General features: G+C 30.4%; 1 protein-coding gene across 4 annotated transcripts in view; it reads right to left on the reverse strand.

Moving 5' to 3' along the window:
* The window catches only part of LOC113550026 (uncharacterized protein CG43867), an 88119-nt gene that overhangs the window by 22029 nt on the left and 42610 nt on the right, over positions 1-23480 (reverse strand). For all 4 annotated transcript variants that reach the window (XM_026951624.2, XM_026951614.2, XM_026951631.1 and 1 more), the window contains one exon: positions 1411-1473. In XM_026951624.2, the coding sequence (XP_026807425.1) occupies positions 1411-1473 (63 nt within the window). The remainder of the gene's footprint in view (positions 1-1410; positions 1474-23480) is intronic.

Genomic DNA, 23480 nt, shown 5'->3' on the forward strand with positions numbered 1-23480 from the left:
CGACCTAGTAACCTGAAAATGAGAGTTGAGTAGCAGATAATAATATAATGGACGATATATATTTATACGTATAATATAAAGTGTGATATAACTATACTCATCGTCAATCGCCCATAAACTACAGTGCTTACGTGTGATGGAAAACTAAGATATTATAACTGTGGCGGTGTCCATCATCAATTATATGTATATATATATATATATATATCCATGATCTGCTACGTCGGCTTACCATTTTGAAAACGATAGTTTTGTAACTAATAATAATATATAATAATGTTGTATAACTATATATATATATATATATATATATATATATATTCGGAGAGAAAGAGTGAGGGGGTAGTATTGATTTTATAATAAACTTATATTGTGACCAATTCAGATAACATTTTTTTTTTTTTAGAGTTCCGTGTAATAATAAATTGTAGAGGTCGCGTTATAATATATTAACATTAGGTATTATACACATTTTTATACATATATTTTTTTTAACCAATGATTTGCTCTACAAACTAACATATAAAATCGTATTTTAAAAAACAATTAATTAAAATAATAATAATAATAAAAAAAAAAATAATAATAATATAGTCATAACGTTTGTTTAGTTTTACTCGTATGTTTATTTTCGACTTGTTTGTTCTAGTTTATTATACCTATCAGAAATTGCAACACACAATAATAACAGTAATACGAACATTCTAATATTAAACTTTATCCTATATACGCTGTTATTTTACCGAGTAGAAATAATATTTGGTTTGTATATTTGACATGTGGAAACGTCGAGGGACGATATATATATATATATATATATTTCGGGAATGTCGACCTAACTATAACATGTACCGACGCCCCACGTCGCAGTATATTATGGAATTAAATAAATATCGTATATACTCCAGGCTATAGTTGCACGAATCGAACGTAATATAATTAATAACTACAGGTATGTATTGGATGTTTTAGACATCAATTGTATACTCACCGAATATAATACCGCCGGTAAAATATAATAAATCGCTGTCTTGCAAACCTACCCGAAGATAATATATTTGGTTAACTCGTTACATATTATAATTATACACGAAATACTATAGCTGGGAATATAAAATTATAAAAGACTAAAATTGTATCACCAATATTAATTATATTTAATATGATACATGATGAGCATAATATGGGTATTTGGCCGCGAAAAAATGTGGAATCTAAGCACCCTTCCCCTTTCCCGCAACATATTTAAATCCAATAACCCGTGAACAGTTTGTGCGTTTACTTTAAATTGAATTCGTTTGATAATAAAACACATTATAATATATGCAAGTTAAGTTAGGTATATATCGATAATATAGTTAAACACTTTGTCTGTTTATTAGAGTAATCAAGTTTGACTGCGTTACTCACTTTTCCTTCCGCTTCCACGGCTCTTGTTTCCGCTTCCAGCACACGTTTTTCCAACTCCGACAACTGAAAACAACAATAATAATAATACATTTTTTTTTTCTATAAAAACAACATCAATAGGTGTATATCATATAAATTAATATATCATAACAATTATATAATAGCTAACGAAATATTATTATGTTCGTGTGTACCAAAACACAATGAAAAAATTGAATTTATTTTATTTCTCAGATTCCTTAATATACTATACACCGTAGTTTATACTTTTTATTGTACGGAAGATAATACCCAATATATTATAAACAAGGGTTTGAACCTATTGGGTTATGTTAGATTTTAAGTATCTATGAAAAACATTTTTACTTGTTACCAACAATATAATATACATGTATTATAGGCACGAACAAAACACGAAAACCCATTACGCGATTTCTTAAAAACTAGAGCGCGGTGGTTGGTAACTGTCGTGTGTCAAACGTCAAACAATCATTAACTCGGAAAATAAATTCAAAGAAAATTGCACTCATAGCGATGACAAAGCGTCAAAGCATGACTACGCAAAGTATATACTCATAGGTTCATATAATAATATTGATATAAAAATATACATATAAATATTTCCATTGTTATAAATATTGGTTTGAAGATTGAATATAAATAATAAACAATCAATCGTTTTAATAAATCATTTTCATAAAAATGTATTTAATTCAGTAGTAAAATGAAAATATTGATTAATAAAGAAAGATATGAAAAAATAGATAGAGCTTAATTCATCTATACATCGTCATTTATAATTATATTTTAATTGAAAGGGCATGTTAATAAAATTGAAACTGCTGTAAATTAAGTATATTTAAGGACATAGTATTATATACATTAATATTGCTGTCAATAAGAAATATCTATTTTTAAATGACAATTGTTTAGAATTGATAACGGATGTGTAATTGTTTTAAGTAGTTTACCGCAAAAAGACTTCAAAAACTTCGGAAAAATTATTTTTTTTTTAACGGAATAAATAAACGCTGTAATACACACAATAATATCTTGAAAATAACTGGACTGAAAACTTTCATTATAAAATAATTCTACTCGAACAAAAACATTATTTATATGATAATATACATAAAGTTTAAAAAAATACTGCCTCTTCTTCCTTAAAAGATTGAAGCGTGTAAATTAAACTTTTTTTCGATAAACATCTACTTATTCGAGGTAAATAAAGTAAAAAGTCATCTACTAAGATGAATAAAATTATGTTAATAATATAAATATACATATTTTTAGATACAGAATAATAAAATACAAAAAGTGTAAATCTTGAATAACTTAAATAAAAATATTAAAGGTACGTAAACGTTACGAATTTGTTACGAGATTACAGATAAAAACTGCGGCGGAATAACACAGTTTAAAATTGATGTTTCGATGCGAGTTTCAAAATAAAAAACTTCCAGTCCTGCATCCCGTGTAGACCAATATACTATTGATACACGCATCCCTCGTAGTTCTTCAATATTGATTATTATTTTTAACATTAGTTTATGATAGCTCGCAGGGAGGATTCTCATTAATAACGTGCTTAATGAACAAAGTAAAAGGTTTAGGTAAAATAAAATTAAATCAACTATACAATATACGACGTAACAAACGCAAGGGAGATATTTTGGTTATAACGAGTAATATATTATACAATTAATTACCATTATATTATGTTAATAGTTAATATAATAATATAATATAATATTATACGGATTTGAGTGATTCAAAGTGTATAGGATTCCTATGCATTTGAAATAGTTATATACGAAATAATAAATAATAGTACAATATCATTACAATTATCACTTAAAATAAAAACAAAAAAAGGTTTCTGCTAAGTGTCTCACTGCAAACAATACGCATTAATGATGTATCTACCGTCAAACGTATATGTAATATAATATATTTTCGTATCAGATGAGAAGGGGCGGGGGCGATCGTTGTAAGCGCGCTATGTAATATTATGTTTATAGTTTCGCCACGGATGCGTTTACACCACCAGACAACATATAATAATAAATGCGTATAGCGTCGTTTCGACACACATCGTTTAACCGGAAGATAGAGTTGGAGTATTGCATACAAATCTTGAATAATAAAAAAAAAAAAAATAATATCCTATTTGCTTTTTATTTTTAAATTTTACTTTTAGTTTTTGTTGGATTCCTTTAAAATATATTAGAAAAGTTAAGTGACTATTCTACCTATGGACAATTACAATAATATCATAATTATCATGTGTAATACGACTCGGTAAAACGATAAAGCTTAACGATTAAGACGGTGTCTCTAAAGTCTTGTATAATCTAACATATAAGTGTACATCTAATGCAGATATTTTGGTATATAAATATTATGTAAAAACACATATTGTGAGGTGAGTTACTAAATAGTTTTGAAATATATTTTTCCTCGGATGAAATACATTGAACTATAGGGACTGGTCGTATTTTGGATACGCGTAGAACGGCGACTGGCAAGTAAACACTACGGTCTATATAATAACGTATTTGTTTCGTTAATTTGCGTTCCTATTATTATTTTTCTCGTTCTATTTTTTATACTCTTCCGAGACAGATGCAATACACAAAAAATAAACATCCACTCGGTTTCATTCAGCGTTGCTAATTGGACCACCGAAAATAAAATATTACCCTTCGCGTCGCGAGCAAGCTCATATATATATATGAAGTTTAAAAAAAAAACCCGAGTGGTTCTATATAATTTAATTGTCAGTTTTTCGTCGCTTTTCGGCAGAAATTTCTAGCTAGTGTGCGGTGACGGAATTAAAAACGAAAAATACAAAAAAAATTAATAACAACTACACGCGGATAACACGGACGTTTAAATGATGCTGTACTCGCTAAATTTCCAGTACACCGGACGACGGCATCCGTTTTTTTTTTTTTTTTTTAAATACAAATTAACAGTAAAAAATCACGTCCAAAATAATCACGAAGCACCGTCCGGCACACCAACATATGCCGGGACGAAGAGGAAAGTATAAGGTATATTATACGTAAAGAAAAACGTGTGTCAAAAATAAGAAATTAGTACGGGACTGTATATTATATACAATTATATATATATATAACATTGTGGCGATGATGTGGCAACGCATTAGAGAAAGAGAGAGCGAGATATGAAGGTAGACACACCATATATATATATATATGATTATGGGGGATGGGACGCTCCGAGAAGAACGAAAAAATACACACACACAAAATGATAAATTACTAGGCGATTTTGGGCTATTTGCCAGAGTTTTTCACTACCGTCTAAGATAGACGGACGCTCTATAAACACATTGTTATTTTTAGTTTATACCTGCAGTACGTGCTATACATAATAGTACGTTTTTACTTTTTGAGAATCTATTCTGCAGTGTCGGTATGATCACCGCGAAAACGATTTAATAATCATCAAACATGTATATATATGACAGTATATAAGTTAGATTAGGTACGCACTGATATACTATAATATACACCACGAGTTGTGCAAGGAAACGGATTTCCTTAAAACAGGTCGTCGTCGTACAAGCGACTCGACGTTTTGATTTCCCCTCGACTTCCGCCGCCGGTGGATCGATTGCCATGTCGTGCACCACCGCGGCATACCATTATAATATAATTATACTCAGGTAGTGCACGCGTGTGGTGTGTAAACTGTTCCCATACACATCACACTCGTATGATTGTTGTGTCGTCGACACGGAGGACACGGGCACGATTCATCGGAACAAACGCTTTTTGTTCGATGGGAACGATGTCGTGTGGGAAATCAAATACTCAATATTATTAAACTTTTTGTATATAAGCTCAAAGCCAGTGTCAAGATCCGATTGAACCTAACCACACGGTATTTATATATTATTATACAGCGTGATTTCCTGCTCTTGTATAACGTGTACGAGGAAAATAAAAGATATGCGGTGCAGCTTACCATGTATAATACCATCGTACCTAACATGTACAAGCTACACAAAAGTGGACGTCTTAAAAAAATTCTAAGATATTGTTTACGGGGGCTAACAAATTTTAACTTGATACCATATATTTTTTATATATATATATATGAGTATATTTTAAATATATAGTGTGAACAATTTAAAACAACCATGGTTTTGTATTTGTTAAGCATAATTACCTACATTATATCTCGGTAAAAAATTGTATATATGTGAAAAAAATATGTACAATTAATAATTTTGTTTTATTTGAATATTATATTAAAATTAAAACTGAAAATTGCCTTACATACAATGCAACAAAAATAACATGTATATCATTATTATAAATAACCGAACTTCAATAGGTACTTCAATTTATAGTTATGTTGCTTATTATTTGTACTTGTAGCTGTAGGTCGGTAAACTAATTGTTAAAGTTATAGTAAAGAAGTTATTTTTTGTAGTAAATCATTTGAACGATGAGTAATGACCGCTTAGTTTTATTTTTATAAATATTGTTCAAACAGTAAACTAAAAAGTACATATTACTATAGTATTATGTGAAAGTTACTAAAACCATTGTCAACAAACTAAATTTATAAGTATGGTATACAGAGTATCGTAAAATTAAAGTCTATAAACTATAAAATCATACCTACATTTTTGTAGTGAATCTGACATTTATATCTATCCTTATAGCAATATTGTATAATACGGTTAATGCTACTATTTTTTATAGAGCAAATAACTATTTTGTTTATTCCGAGCATTTATCCAATAAGACCGCTGTGCAGGTATACTGAGTATACGCCGATCGGTGTATTACACATGAACTGTAATTATAAACGTTGCTTATTTCAATATGATTTTAGGTTGCAACTGTAACTACAAAACATTATAATAACTAATTTACCCCGCCACGAGTATAGGTAATCGGTTCAAAACTCGAATGCATTGCACTTCAATCTACATAATAGGGTATGGGTACCTAATTACAACGTATTAGTGTGGTATTTGTATGGTTTTAATAATAAGACAAAAAATAATTACATTCCGACACGTGTGGGTAAGTGTGCGCGCGACCTTGGCACGGACGACGAAAATAAACTCGCCGCGACGATTAACTCGAAAGGGGGACGACGACGGAGGGGTCGAGAAAATTGAGACTGAGAAACGCAATAAGAGTAATCGGTGTCCGCCGTAGTGTATGGCGATACGGTGGTGGTGGTGGTGGAAGCAGAGTGTCGCGTATAAGAACGAAAAACCGGGTGGGCGCCGCAAGCGTATATCCACCGTCACACCCGCGTCGCATCAACATGGACGCCGTAAACGCCATGTTCGTCGGCATGACGTTCGCGTTCGTGGCCGTGCCGTTGCTGCTCAAGTCGGTGGACCCGACCCGGTTGCCGGCCGCCGTGGCCCGGTTGTACGCGTACGGCAAGATCACGGGCGGCGCGCGGCCATCCGGCGTGCTCAGCGTGCCCAAACGGTGGTACAAGCACTTTTACGCGTTCTCGTTGGCGCTGGCGCTGGCGGCGGCTCTGGCGCTGTCGGACGCGTACGCGACGGGCGCGCCGTGGCCGTCCGGCGCCGCGTGGTGCCGCCAGTGGCTGTGGGACCCGGTCCGGCGGCCGGAACCGTCGTACAGCGCGGCCGCCGCGTCCGTGGCCGTCGGCATGTTCGTGCTGCAGTGCGCCCGGCGGACGTACGAGACGCACCGAGTGAACGTGTTCTCGGACACGGCGGTCGGGCTGTGGTACTACGCGTCGGGTTACATGCACTACGTGGGGGCCATCGTCACAGTGCTGGCCGAGGCGCCGGCCGTAACCGGATCGGCGGCGGCGGCGGCGCGACCGTCCAGCGGCTGGGAGCCCGTCCGGTTGGCCGGGGCTCTGTTGGTGTTCGCCTGGGCGTACAGCGAACAGTGGCGGGCCAACGTGGCGCTGGCCGGGGCCCGGAAGCGCGGCGGCCAGGTGGTCACGCACGAGCACGTCGTGGTCACCGGCGGCCTATTCGACCTGGTGTCCAGTCCGCAGATGCTTACCGAGGTGGTCATGTACGGCGCCTGGTACGCCGTGCTGTGGGGCGGCAGCGGATGGAAGTACGTGATCGCGTTCGTCTGGGGCAATCAGTTCGAGATAGCGCTCATCAGCCACCGATGGTACCAGGACAAGTTCCGGGACTACCCTCGAGCGAGGAAAGCCATCATACCGTACGTGCTGTGATCGCAGTTGCATACGGTCGTGGCGGGAATATTGTTCGCTTATTATAATTGCATATAGAATATGATATATATATATATATATATACGTATGCGTAAATGCGCTGTCAGTGTTGTATAATATAAATACGTTTCGTTGTTTTTTACGTTTGCATTTTTCCTTGTTGTATTTTTCCATATACATATACCTACTCATATAGTTTACCTATTGTAATGTATACGATATATTTATATATATATATATATATATAGTACAAAAAAAGCAAAAAAAAAAAATCAGTAACAACGGAACGATGAAAGTTTGACGTTTAAATTAAATAGAAATAAAGACGGATAAATGGGGAATTGGACAGATAGAATGAGATAGTGGAATATTAATAATATTATAAAGGGAACCGTGTTTCTAGTCGAGCGTGTAATTAGGAAATCTGATTATTACATTATACTGTTACGTACAAATACGACACAGAGAATATCTGACATCGTTCGCCTGGGGCAATCAGTAGCTCATCAGCCACCCTGGTACCAGGATGACAAGTTCCGGGACTTTCCACGAGAAAGGAAAGCCATCATATCGTACGTGCTGTGATTGCAGTTGCCTAATCGTGTCTGCATCACACTTTGTATGTTTAAAGTTAAATTAATAATATAATATTTATGTGTAGAGGTACGTAAACTTGTATCTATTATTTAATATAAATACGTTTCGTTGGTTTTGACGTGTATTTTTTTTTTTATTTATTCCATTACACATTGAATTAATACGATATATAGCGTATATCGTCGTTTGAATAGAAAGGCATTAGATATAGGTATTTTTTATTTTCATAAATTTTCATTTTCTAAATACAACGGTAAGTTATATCTGTACACATGAAACGCATTCCAAGGTACACCCGAAATATTATTATTATTATTATGCACAGCGAAACGAATAAAAAATGAATATATAATTTACAACATAACGTATTATTGTTGAGATGCATGATAGGCGACGTTGTGTTTATTTCGCATGAGAGAAAACACTTTTTCGGAATATAATAGCTTATTCTCGTTATTGGATAGAAAAAACCTCTCGCTCGAGGTTGCGTTCGAATACACAGTCGTAATGAAATTGTGCGTACAAATGCAATTTTTACGAACGGTCAACAAATCGACGGCACGCAGTTAAGAGTAAAGTAATAATTATATACATTATTGCAAAGATAAATACACTGCAGACTGCCGATAAAATACGGCATATAATTTAACAATTAAATCCTCCGACTACCCGAAAACAAACACAATCCCCTCACCCCATCAAACATACGACGTGGAAAATATTAATATTACGATGGCGTTTACACAGAGCGCACCGTTGCCGCCGTCGGCGACAGGTTTTTGGAATTCCATTACGCGCTCATAAAGAACAGCTTTTTACATTTTAATAAATTACGTTTTAATCATTTTTGCTGTTTTATTTACCGTTTGGTTATTTTTTCGCGTGGATATATTGTTACGGAGTTTTGTTGATTTTTCGCGACGTCGTTCAATTTTATACGAATGTATATAATATTATATATATATATATATATATATATATATATATATATATATATATATATATACTATATGTATACGTATTATAACGATAGCGAACTGAACATAATATTAAAACAGCGGCAAACGAGATATAATAATAATATCTACTGCGTTAGCTCAGTCTGTGGTATTTGTCTGGCCCTACTTTTATACTCTAAATTGATATCTATATATAAAGTCATTTTTTCCTAAGTAAGACTACACTCATATTTTCTCGGTCAATTTATTACTTCTTATTTTTTTTTGGAAGAATAAAAATGTTTTTAAATAACTTGAAGTATGCACTATTATTCATAATTACAACAGGGTTTTTTGCAAAATTGTTTACTACAGTACTTTTAAACATAATACATTTTTAGGTTCCATAAATATTTTTAATGATAATTCACATTTTAAACTATTTATATTATGTAGCAAAATATTTTTAATTTCAGGTAGATCGCAATTATTTTAAATACCAATAGATACAATTTAAATATTTAATACCATTCAGTAAATATAGATAGTTTATTATAATTAGCATATTATAATATTTTTATGGACGGATCGTGATTCGTGATAGCAACAATAAGCAATAGTACCAGTATTACTTTGACACTCCATCTTTATAGACATTTAATTTATAAAATAAATTGAGGATTTCATTACTTTTTGACTCGTAGCTTAGCACACTTATTTGACTTAAGTTTCTACATGGCGTTGGCACCCTTTTATAAGTCAAAACACGACTTAATATGTGAAGCCATCGTCGTATTTTGGGTTAACAATTTATTTTTAGTCTAAATAATATTTTTTGGTAGGTACCTCTGTATAGATTCCACGATTATCCAAAGCACCTACGGAGCATACTTTGAGACCTACTATATATACATAAATATTTTTAGAAAAATATATAGTTTCAAAATAAAAATTAAAAAAATATTGTAGAAAAAAAATGTTTTTTTATTTTTTGTAAAATTGAGGTACATGTAATTATAGGTTCCTATTTAAAATCGTTCTTAAGCATTAACATTGTCAAAGAATATGAGCGATGTATTGGGTTAAAACAGTTCTGTATTAAATATATAATATTTATTTGTTTTCCCAAAAAAAGTCTCATTTGATATTAAACTTCAATGACGTGTCTCGTTGGGAACGTGAACTGACAACGCGCGGTGTTGTCAAATTTTGCAAACCGTCGTCGTACCCATCACCGCCATATAATAAAATATATAATATAATATAAACATAAAAAAAAAGGTTCACACATGACAGCGGTTGAGTAGAAGTATATTTTGAAAACGTGTAAAAAAAAATAATAATAAATCCTATATATGCTAAGTTACCACTTTTTAGGTTTGAAATCAACAAAAGACTTTATTATCTATTTAAAAACGTGAAGTCTAAAAAATTCGATAATAAAAAAGGACCTATATAACAATTAATTATTTTTTTTTTTTAGATATACACATGAATATAATATATAAACACAATACTTAACAATTGACAGTATTTTTTATGAACACAAATTCTGATAGTTAAAAATACAATATATTAACTCCCCTTTTTGTTTTTGTATCCAATACATAAATTACCATTTTATCGTAAAAAAAGGTTTATACAAATTAATCAAGTGTGCGTGAATAATTAAGTTTTAGAAAGATTTTAGCTTATTTTCGTCTAAAATTCAATTAATTATTAATCGCAATAAAGTATTTTCAAAACTGATTAAAAAAAAAAGTCATATAATATATAATATGTATAATATATATATTACAATATTAAATTAAAGCACATCGTTGTTTGTTACAGCTAATTAAAATAATAGCACAAAAATTAATTACAATATTTTTTGATGTAAAACATAATAATATATTTATATATTATTGGATACTCAAGTGACGATCGTATCTAAATAAACCAGAGGTGGCAAACGCAGGTTAGGTATATTTTTGGAAATTGTATTTTCATATAGAATATGGCATATTAGTATATTACATTTACAGTGAAATTTCGATAAATCAAAACAAATGCCGTCCCCTTGCGAAAACCTTGATTACGCGAAAGAAAAACTATAGATAACTCGAACTTTCTTTTAGATGTGTTTCAAATATACACGGATAATGATGAATAATTTTTATAAAACTCTAAATTTAAGTAAGATAAAGAATTATGTATTGTAAAATTGTAGCATTATACACACCTTTTGTTATATATTTTTATTTGTTTTCATTATTCAATCACATTTATTAATAACAATACACATTGCAATTAATTATAATATGTATATACTATATAATAAATAAAAACTATAAAACGTACAACATTTTAAAAATCTTTAAGTCAAATGTTTTTTAAAATCTTGATAACCCAAAAACCTTATTAAATCAAAAAGCTCAAAAGTCGAAAAAAAATGCATTTCCCTTGAATTACAACCGAGGTTCCACTGTACATATATTTTATATATTATTATATAAATGTTTCTATTTCGGTACATTATTAACTATTCGTTAATCATTTTTAAAGTAAAGTTGTAATGAAAGTATACCTTTAAAAAGAATTTTTTTAAGTCGACTTTTTGAATAAAATATTTATTACCGGTCGATCACTACCAAAAAAATCATACCACCCTTGCTGTAAACGATAAAATATTTATATAGGTATATAAGAATAAAACCATATTCCAACATTATTTATTCTTATCTACTTCTCAGAGAATGCGGACAGACTTTCAAATTTATACATATACGGTACGGTAATCGAATAGTCAACACCGATTTGTTGATACGCTTCTATAAGAAATTGTCGTCGCAATGTTACGGTTACGATAAAAAAAAAAAGATAATCTACATTACACCTTCTAAATTCGAGTGCTTTTCTGAAGAAAAAAAAATAAGGACTACTATTATGGGTGAATGGTTTTTTCTTTTCCTTTACGTTTAGCCGGCATGTCTCGAGAGGCCCATTGGTATTTACGAGAATGGGGAGGATTTGAATAAGCATTCCAGAAAACATAACTTATTATTACTGTTACTGGAAAAAAAAAATCGGTTATGCGACCGAAAAAAACTTTGTCACCGAATATTTCGATTATAAATGCTATACCATTTAATATACACTCACATACGTATGCGTAATACTATGCGTGAGCAAATAAAAGAATAAAAAATATTCATTTTTTTGCTTTCTTTATATGAGATTGGAGAAAACCGTCAACTCCAGAGTTTATACTAGGTAGTTGGATTGATACTTACACAACATATTATATATATATACGTACTGCCGGTTGATTCACCAATCACGTTCAACACTATTTTTTTCCTTTAGTAAATTATTGATTTATTCAAATTCAGATTTATGGAATCTTATTTAAGGACCTTGTATTTTCAAATGCTTAAGACTTTGTTACACTGTTATTAAGGAATGTCTTGTGGCGTGATAAAACTTATTTTTATCAAATAAGAACAAAATCTTTTTCTAGTAAATCAGAAAAATAATAATTTAATTTAATTTAATAGAATGTCCATGCTTATCGAAATCAAAATTCGAACAATTAGTTTCTGAGTTGTTAAAACTAGTTAATTATAGATATTAATGAAAATAGGTCTTAAAAATGGTTTTACAAAAATTTTAAATATACCTGTATATGTATAACTATATTTTTAAATGTTATTAGATTATTATTAATTTTCAAATTATCATATCTTTCGAACCTTTATTGTTTGGATATATAACCTTTAGAAGTAAAAAATAATAACTCAAAAACTATTCATTTAAATTTTTAGTAGAAAAAAAAGAATGTTGTTTTTATTGCCATATGACTCTTATATAATATACAAATTTAAGTATTTAAAAATATGGTCCTTTTACATAGGTACTCTACCTACTTAAAAATTAAAAATCAGAATTTAAATATAAATTCATTATTAAAGAAACAAATATAGAGATGAACATATGCTTGGTGAAATATATCATGTATAATTATATGCTTATGCTAAAATACTTATGTATACTCCAGAAACAACGCGCTTGTAGTATGTTACATAAAGATAAAGCGAATCACAGATCGAAAACAAATGCGTTTGCAATTAAAATAATGTTTAAGTATTTAATCAATGATGACGTTCCTCTTGTGTAAACTTGTCCAAGAACAACTTTCTAACGAAGCATCTATCTGTATAAGTTTTCGATTATACCTATATAAAGTTTAGATTGATTATTTAACATGGTATATACGAGCAGTGTATGCGAATTTCCAATATATACTCATTTATGTACTTCAATCAATGTCAAAATAAATTAATTTTCAAAACTCCAATATCATCAAACATACATTTTCATTTTTTATACATAAAAACCACAGGGGATAAGAGAAAAAAATACTGGAATCATTACAGCTTATGCTTGTACCGCGAGCACAAAACGAGTGAATACAAATTAGTAAATTTGTGTAATCGCCTGAAAATTTAATCAAGCACCTAAGCAAAGTATAATTAAAACACAGGTACCAGTTATACAGTTTAAAAAAAAAAATAAAAAAAAAAAGAAGAAGAACGCATAAAACGTATTTTAATTACAGTTTATGTAGGTACACGTTGTACGATAAACTTTTATGAAGATTACTACATTTAGAAATTAAACGTTGAGATAGAGTGTAATGGGTTATTTTACAACGGTTTTTATTATTTTTGTAACGACGCACAGAGTTCACTTCTGTCATTTGGAAATTATTTTCTATGAATATCACTCATTACCATAATAATACGATTACATTGTGCATAAGTGACAATTGATAGACCTGTACTTAAAAACGAATACAAACCAAACAACTAAACATATTATATAGTCATAACTGTAACGTCTCCAAACTAAAATATAATAATATGTACGTCTCTCTGCACGTTTACACGACACAGCACTTACAATGCGTATACTAAATACCTATACATGGATACGATTTCTAATACGAATTATTAGAATATTTATATATTATAAATTATAATTATTATATCTACTGAACTGAAGTAAAACTGAAGCAAATAACGGAAAACGTTATATTTTCAATTATATTAAAACAAGTTTAAATAAATTCATTTTTGTTTTATTAAAACATTTTTAGTCTCGTTTATACAAGAACAACGGTGTATGTAATACTAGATGATTAAGTAAAGAACTGCAATGTTTAACAAACTGCGAGTCACTAGATATACTATAATAAAGTAAAACGCTTTTGGAGTTTCACTAATTAAAAATACTTCTTAGAATATTCCTTTGCACAAATTAAAACAAAAAACGGACACATCTAGCAAGAAGTATTTAAAATATTTAAGCCTAAGATACCTAACATAAGACAACGATGATTAAAAGCGATAAAACAATAAACAAGAATATGCGATCATCACCTGTATTTTTCGAATCGCAGCTAAATCGCCCGCAGTCTGTTGCTGATCGTAATATTATTCCAAATAACCATTTTCGTCCATACAAAATGTTTCGTTCGCACGCATGCACAATCACTCTCTCTCACACGCACACCCATTATCTCTTTTAAACGAAAAACAAACACGTCTTGTAATAATATTTACAAAACCTTTGCCGTACCTATATCACAGCATCGCTGCCGACGGTTAACAAATGCTGTGTGTTTATGATACATTTCGATTGTCGTATTTTTCTTTTCGTCGAGCATAGAGCTTTCGCCTATGTAATAAAAAATAAAATAAAAATAATAATAATATATCAACGCGTCTCTTGGCATATATATATAAACGAAAGTCCCATTATAGAACGCGACGCGCTCGCAATAATATCATCAGCTCAGGTGTTTTAGTTTGAAAAGCCGCAAAATAATAATAATAAGAAGAAAAATAGCGACCAAAAAGACGAAATATAATATTATATAATATAATACGACTGTACCACAATCGCGATGACGTATATCGCCATGACCGTATAATAGTAATAATATTACGGGCGCGGACTACTGTCGCATCCGAACACACATATTGTATATTTTATATATGTATATGTAATATGTATATATAAAAGATTTTGTCACACGCGCGCGCTACAGCCGGTACAGCGTTGACGCCATTCTGGTATTTATAGATCCGGACGACACGCGCGAGTATATAACGATATATATATATAAATATGTATTATATCTACTTCCGGCTAAGACTAAAACCGACATCACATATTATTATTCTGGGCGTTAAGTAGTGTTGTATACCAGACTACAGACGGTAACAGTAATATATATCTTATATGATATTATTCGGGGTCTATATAAAAATGCAATTCAACTGCTACAACTATAGCAGAAACGAATCACAAGAAGATATTCACTGTAAAAATATATCTTAATATAAAATCAAGAACGCAAATGTTAAATGAAAAAAAAATATAAGAATTATGAGTGGATGTTAAAAAGATAACACAATATAAAATTAAAAATCATATAGATGCTTATGATGCAAAAATCCGTTACCTATTCTAAAAATGTTTTTTTTTTCAAAAAAAATAACAAACCGATACCTGTTTTTATCAAAAAAATCATATTAACATAATCATGATGATTGTCACCTCATCAAAATGATAATCGATAACTTAATTATTGCACTAGTATGTTTTTTTTCGTTTTACTGTATTAAAACATAAATATACTTATATAATTATAACTATCTATCGCCACCACAACCACAAACTATGTTTAAATAAGACGATAGATATTATTTTAAATTAATATTTTCTTCTACCTTAATTTATTTTATTGCATAGTGATTTTGTTTTAAATTGCTAAGATAAGGAATTTTTTGATTAAAAATAAAATTAAAATATATATGTTAAAATGGAACATAAAATAATACATAAATTATAATTAGTATAATATTACGTATTGTACATTTGTGTGTTTGTGTGTAGATGAATCATAAATTAACCAAATAAATTAAACAAATTTGTTGGAGCAAATGGGAGTTTCTCAAGGAAATGGAGCATTATTTAAATTCTAGAAATCTATTATCATCATAATATAGAAAATAAAATATTTATATTATCTATTTATTAATTATTTGAAGACACTAAAATAATGGAAATATAGTTTAAAGAGAGATGATTATATCGTAAATTGAACTTAAGAATAAATAATAAACCGACCTTAATATAAAATATAATAAAATTAACTACAATTTTAAAATATGATAATATCTTAAAACCTATAAGTGAACAATTTATTATTCAAAATGTATACTTCAACTCTAAAATTTAAATTCACTGTCAAAATTGAAGTCAAAATCATCAAGATTATAACAAACTCAAAGTATACGAATCTTAGTACCTTATTGTCTAATAACCAGTTAGATGAACAGAAATCAAAATAATAAACCGCAAACTGTAGGTATAAAAATTATCATACACTAAATTTAAAACTATTAAAGTTTGAGTTTTTATTTTGACATTTAACACGCTTCAGCTAAAGGGGAAGGTCATGATCGATAGTCTACCATACTTACATTTTTCATCGAACTAGTTTTCTGATTACAAATTTCAAATGAATCGTTGTTTTTACTCGATATACTTATTTTTATTATTTTTGGCAGAAACTCGACTATAAAATTCTACAAAAACGCATAATTATAATTAAATTACAGTTGACATTATCCGTGTTAAACCAACACGGTCTTTGATGTTACTTAATTGTTCGTTACTTATAGACGGGATAAAAACGTATGTACTGCATTGGAGCAAAATTCGTATACACGGAAAGACTAGGAATAAAAAATTCTGTTTGTTTTATATTATTTTGGCTTATAACTTGTGTATGAGGTATTTTATGCGTACATGTTAACATACATTTACGATTTACATAAACTCTTGTCGTAACTATTACTACTGTTAACAACTATAAATATATTACATACTCGTAATTTATGAAATCTTTACTAAAATATATACAATTAACGTAGACTGGAGGAATAAATATTATATTTCATTTGTCATATTTATATTTATTTTTATTTTATAAAACAAAAATAATTGAAAAGAGCCCAGACACACTATATATATATTGAATTCGAAGCACGATAAATAAGATAAGTTATTATGAAATGTTTTATATGAATTTGTCATTTTATTAATTTTACTCAATGGTAGATGCGATCTGCAGTTGACATGCACATTTCGTGGAATAATAAAAAAATAAAGAAAGAGAGAAATTATAACAAACAACCGCGATTATAATACAATATATATATTTATCGATTAAATATTGTTTTATAAATATTTTTCGACATGAACGCCGTCACCACCATGCTGTAATGCGTTTATAAAAAGTTTTGAAAATTCTAACGTTGAAACGCTGCAGAACCAACACGCACACACGTGTAATGTAGACCCGCTCAGTTATAGCTATGCTATAATATAATATATATTTTACAAACGGCGTTCGACAGTTGTTCGAAATGTCAAAAGTATACTACACCTATATAGTAGCGGCGAAATAAATATGACGAACGGCAGCTGTTGCGAATGAGGATTAGAGGTTAATTTTGCTAATGGCATTGTGTGCGCTCTATAAATCCCGTTGCACGTGGGCTTAGTTGGCGCGATTGAAATCCAAAAGATGTAAGTCCTGCCCGGGTGTGTGTGTAAACGAAAAAAGTGTGCGGTTGCTATGGAAATTGCGAAGATCCGGAAAGGTCGGATCAACGCGAACGTATAAAAGGGTATTGCGGAAAGGATGGTATATAACTATATTATTATTATAACACTGCACGCTGATGACGGACTCGGGACCTATATAATAATATATAATAACACGTAGATGTGCGGTGTTCAATGTTCAACAGGTAAGTTATTTCCAGAATATTCTGAAACGTCACTTGCATTATATGTCAAGTCGGAGACCGTTGCCAAAATCCATGAGAAAATTGTTGTTGTAATAACATAAAAAAAAAAAAAAAACAAAAATTAGGTTCAGCAGAGGCACACAATATATATTTATAATAATAAATGATATACTGTTCGTTTTTGTTTGGCCAGACTTCAAATGTTAACGACTAAAACGAATTGTGAACTTTCTTAAGGAACAGTGTGACTTCGAAAATGTAATTTATATAATTTTATGTTCAAACATTTTCCAAGTGACTAGAACACGTATTAACGAATAAAATACGACTATTTCAACAACCGAATAAATTATATAATGATATAATAATAATATTATATGATAAAATATGATATAATTTACTAAAAAGGTGACTAGAAGAAATATAAAACGCAATATAATTCAAAAATCAATAAAAAAAAAATATATATATAAAATAAGATATTCATAAATGATGAAATTAAATTTAAAAAGATATAAAAAAAGAAAAACTATTGGATGGATTAACGGGAATAGACACCTTTTGATAATAACTAAATATAATACCTATACTGTATTAGAATAGTTGTTATACACAATATAAAAGGAAACTATAGGAAGTTGATAAACATCATTTTAGAGATTTAAAACAGAAAAAAAATATACAACAAGAAAATAATTTTAAATTCTTACCGGTATATAGCATATATTTGTGTACAAAAGTTAATTAAAAAAAGAACTTGGCGTAGTTCGTGTTTATCGATACAACAGGACCATAAATAAATGCGTTGAACGTATTTTTCGTTAAATTTTGTCGCCAGACATAAAAGCTTTTGCAAAACATCCGAGGGTATCCTCTCTCCTCTATTGATTCAGAGCCTTTTGTAGATGGGGGAAGCAGTCGGGTAGAGATGGGTTGAAAAAACACACACACTAAAGTATACCAAGGACAATCTTCGTTTAATCAAGTTTTCGCCCAAATTCAAGCTTTCAATTTCTGAACGGGTGTTTATCAAACGAAAACGTTTTATATAAGTATATAAATGCAGAAATAATTATAAATTAATATAATTCCTACAATGAATGAGCTTTAAAAAATATATATACAACGAAGGTTTTAGGAAGAGAAAGAAGAATATAATAACCACAGACTTAATACAGTGGAACTTGGTATATAGGCAGCGTCTCGAAATATTTTCATAGCACCCACCAATTATATACTTGTTAAATATAATGCTCCAAAAAATATTTTTTTTAAAAGCTGATTAATTGACAAATAACAAGTATGGTGAGTTGACTGTTTCCCAAATTTAGTTATCTTTAGTATTGAATGAAATATTTAGTCAATTTATAAAAGAATGACGATTTATTAGAAATACATTTAAAAAATAGAAAATTTTAATTTGTTAATTAATAATATAAATATAAAATTATTATAGTAAAGGGTGATGAGGCACATGATAAATATGCAAATAGAATAATAAATAGAAATCAGCGAATAAGGCAATAGCCCAACCACTCTCACAAAAAAAAAAAAAAAAAAAAAACAAATTGGTCCTAGTCGTATTACTTAAGGTGATAATACGAGGTACCTATATGTATTGCAATGTACCTGATCCATATCATCTTTCGTACAAAACAAACATTAATTTGTCAAACCTGAGTCCAATTATAACTAAAATTTTATTTGCGGTGTAAGGAGTACGCAAGTAACGATAAAACAACAAATAAGAACTGTTCAACACTGCACACCAGTGTCTTCGAAACAAGGTAAAACGACTGCAAAGAAAAATTGTGATAAAATTTACGTAAGATATATGACACACAGCAACGGAACATTTTAAGCAAACTATGTATGCAACATATACCTATACATTTTATAACATATCTACATTATCATAGTAATTGATAACTGGTTTTCAGTCATTATACTTAGGCCGTATTATCATTAATACGACATAAATTATGTAGTATATAGGTAAAAGTTTATTATACATTCCACACTATAAGATTATAATACGGTGACAACAATGAATAATAATCATTAAATCCTAAAAAATGTTACCAATAACAAATACAAAAACATATAATAATAATGATGACTGTTTATGTGTAATCATCAAAAATGTAAAAAGTAAAATACAAATTTAAAACAATATATTATATGATCATTTTATTTTTAATTTCTCTAAATACACTTTAATGCAATACGTTTACTAAGTAACACAAACTAAAAACAAATAAGTACTATTTTTATAACGCACGTGGGCTATATACTGAATAAAATGCAAACACTATTATAATATATAATTATACAAGTAAACACATACAATAAATAGATATAGATAGAAATATAATACGTATTTATTTTTATTTGTACATAGGAAAACGTTACAATACACAAATTGCACAAAACGCATTTATGAAAATTACATACACTATACTTATCTACTATTTCCAACACATGCAACCACGGTGATATAATATCAAATTAAATTACATATCGATCATTCTGCGCGTTAATTCAATCACCCGCACAAAACCATGCACGCACGCCTATCCGAATCAGTCATAATAAAATGTTACCAGCGTATACAAATAGTCCGGAATGCCACCCCCCAGAGTGTGTTGTGAGGGATGGCACTGTTCTGAAATTGAGGACTGTGCGGAAGTGGAAAAACAACACTCAAATTATACTCAAATATATTATATACATGTTTTTATCACCCATCCCCATAGGGACGATCAGTCATAATGACCATCGCTAAACAATGGCGAATTTAACGATTATATAATATTTTATATGTATATATACTTGTACAATATACAAACGTTATGTATGGCATGCCAAATTTGAATCGCTTTTCCGGAACAATATACATATTGCATTGAGAAAACTCATCGGCTTGGAATTATCTATTGGAAGTTATTCTGACCACGGTTGTAATGTATACATACACGCTGTAGAAACGCAGACGCGGCAATTTCAAAACATTTAAATTACTACTAAGTTTCAGTGTATAGGTATATTAAATTCCAGCGTTAGATACGTATATTATCATATAAAATTTAAAACGCGGCTATACAGCGCGGATTACTGCTGAGTTTTTAATAGTGTTCACAATACATCCAAAACAAACTTTGAAACATAAACTCACGATCGAGTAATTAAATTTATTCTTTTGTGCGAAAACCATCGACAACGAATTGATACCATCCGCCTATCGACGTGTAACGACTTCACAAAATTATGATTTCTTTTGTCTGCCGCCCCAAGAGAGGGATGATAGCGGGCTTTCACGGTGTGTGTATGTGTATTTATACATATATATGTGGCCGTGTAACACGGAAAATCCAAAATTCACTCGGCACATCCAATATAATATCAGCTCCTCTCTGTCTATCCCTTCTCTTCTCTCCTTGCTTACACTCTTACGCGTCTATTCCACTCCTTCCTCGATAAAAGCTCTACGTTTATTGTGCGCGTGTGGAAAACAAAAGCTATCGTACGAGTGCCACTACCTACCGTCCTCCCTACGTCAATACGCAATGCGATGGGGATTATTTATATCCCGTGTATAACACGACTTTCCTTCTAAGGGATTATTGCTATTGTGGCAAAGCAATACGACGAACAGAAAAAAAAATAATAACAAGTGTATATATATACACATATATAGGTATATAAGTACGAATGTAAGTATAAATCATACAGTGACGATTTCAGTGTGTAAATCAAGTGGCGTGCAATTGTAGTTAAGGGTCTTTCATATCCGCAGTAATATACGAAACCCACGGAAGAACGTTTGCATGCAGAACTACTATATAGGTACCTGCAGAAACAGCTATTTGAAACATACGTCTCTCTTATGAGAAATATATTTAAATGAGTAAATGCTTATATTAAATTATACATATAATAATATTAAGTATAAATTCATAAGTATATAACAATAGTGCGTATAGTTTAGTTATTATTATAAAATTATTATTAATAATAATAACAAATACCTAAAACTATTCCAAATTTAAATATTAAATCAATAAAATTGTCCTCATTCGGTGATTTTAAGTGAAAACAATAACCAGCTTATGATAAGCTGCTTATCTAATAATGCATTTTTACATATTTGCATCAGCCATTTTACATGATTTCAGTCGATATAAGTATAATATAAACGATTTTTTTTACTATGATTACATTTATTCGTTTATTTGCCACTCATTTAAATTTTAATTTACAGATACTTGCATCAACGAACTGGACATTTTGTAGGTATACACGTACAGTTTATTTGATAAAGAAAAAAATTATATTTATCGCAAAGATATACAGAAGTTTTCCCATACAATATAAATAAATATAACATTATTGACAAAGTAATTGTATTTAATTTAAAACACAAAATAAAATTTAAGATTAACTGGCAGACATTTAAAAGATTAAATGTATAATATATAAATAATGATTCAAATATTAAAAATAACAGTGAATGATTAATAAATCATACTGTTGTTTATTCTATTATTTTGTGCCTGTATTTTAAAGATAAGTATAATTTAAACGTGAGCACCAATATTTACTTGTACGATTGCTCTTCTAATTTTATTTTTCGAGCAACTACACACCAATAAAACAAACAAAAATAAAAAAATGATTCGGCGACACAATTACTAAGACGTGACAGAATATATACACAGTAGTTTTGCATTTTATATTTTTTCAAATATATTATGTATGTCATATAAATTGTTAATTTGATAATTTCTTGATAATCACAAATTTTCATGACAGTATAGTTATTATGTAAGCTTTGCATGTTTATTATCTTTTACGCCTAAACTTTATGTTGTAATTTTCGATTATCGTTGTTAAAAAAAAAAAACGAATTACATTAAGTTTATCGGTATAATACCATGGTGGGATTAAGAATAAAACGATGCCTTAAGATTTGATGATTAAAAATACGGCGTCGTATCTACCGTCAAAACTTTACGACAAAATATTGGGTTATAATAATACTCATAATATATGGTTGCAGTTTGGTTTTGAAGTATCTATCGCCAAAACAGGCACGGGGGAGGTCGATGTTTCATTTTTTTTTTTACTTCTGCCGTTGAAAACTTTTGCAAACTTTATCGTTCGAAAAGTTTTACAAACGCGCACACCTTTATGCAGAGACGCGATGCCGACAAATGGTAAGACGCGATACACGACTTTTGAGTAAATATGATTTAATATGCCATTGAGTGGTGTTCAAAATTGACAAGTATAGATATAGTAATATTATGTGATATATATATATATATACATATATACATATTTATAGTCGACGATGGTAGCGATATTTGAAGGGTACGACGTGTACGTAAAATATCGAGCGAGCTTGAGGAACGAAACGAAGATGCATATTATACAG

The sequence above is a fragment of the Rhopalosiphum maidis genome, chromosome 1 (genome assembly GCF_003676215.2).
Source record: "Rhopalosiphum maidis isolate BTI-1 chromosome 1, ASM367621v3, whole genome shotgun sequence".
Lineage (NCBI taxonomy): Eukaryota > Metazoa > Arthropoda > Insecta > Hemiptera > Aphididae > Rhopalosiphum > Rhopalosiphum maidis.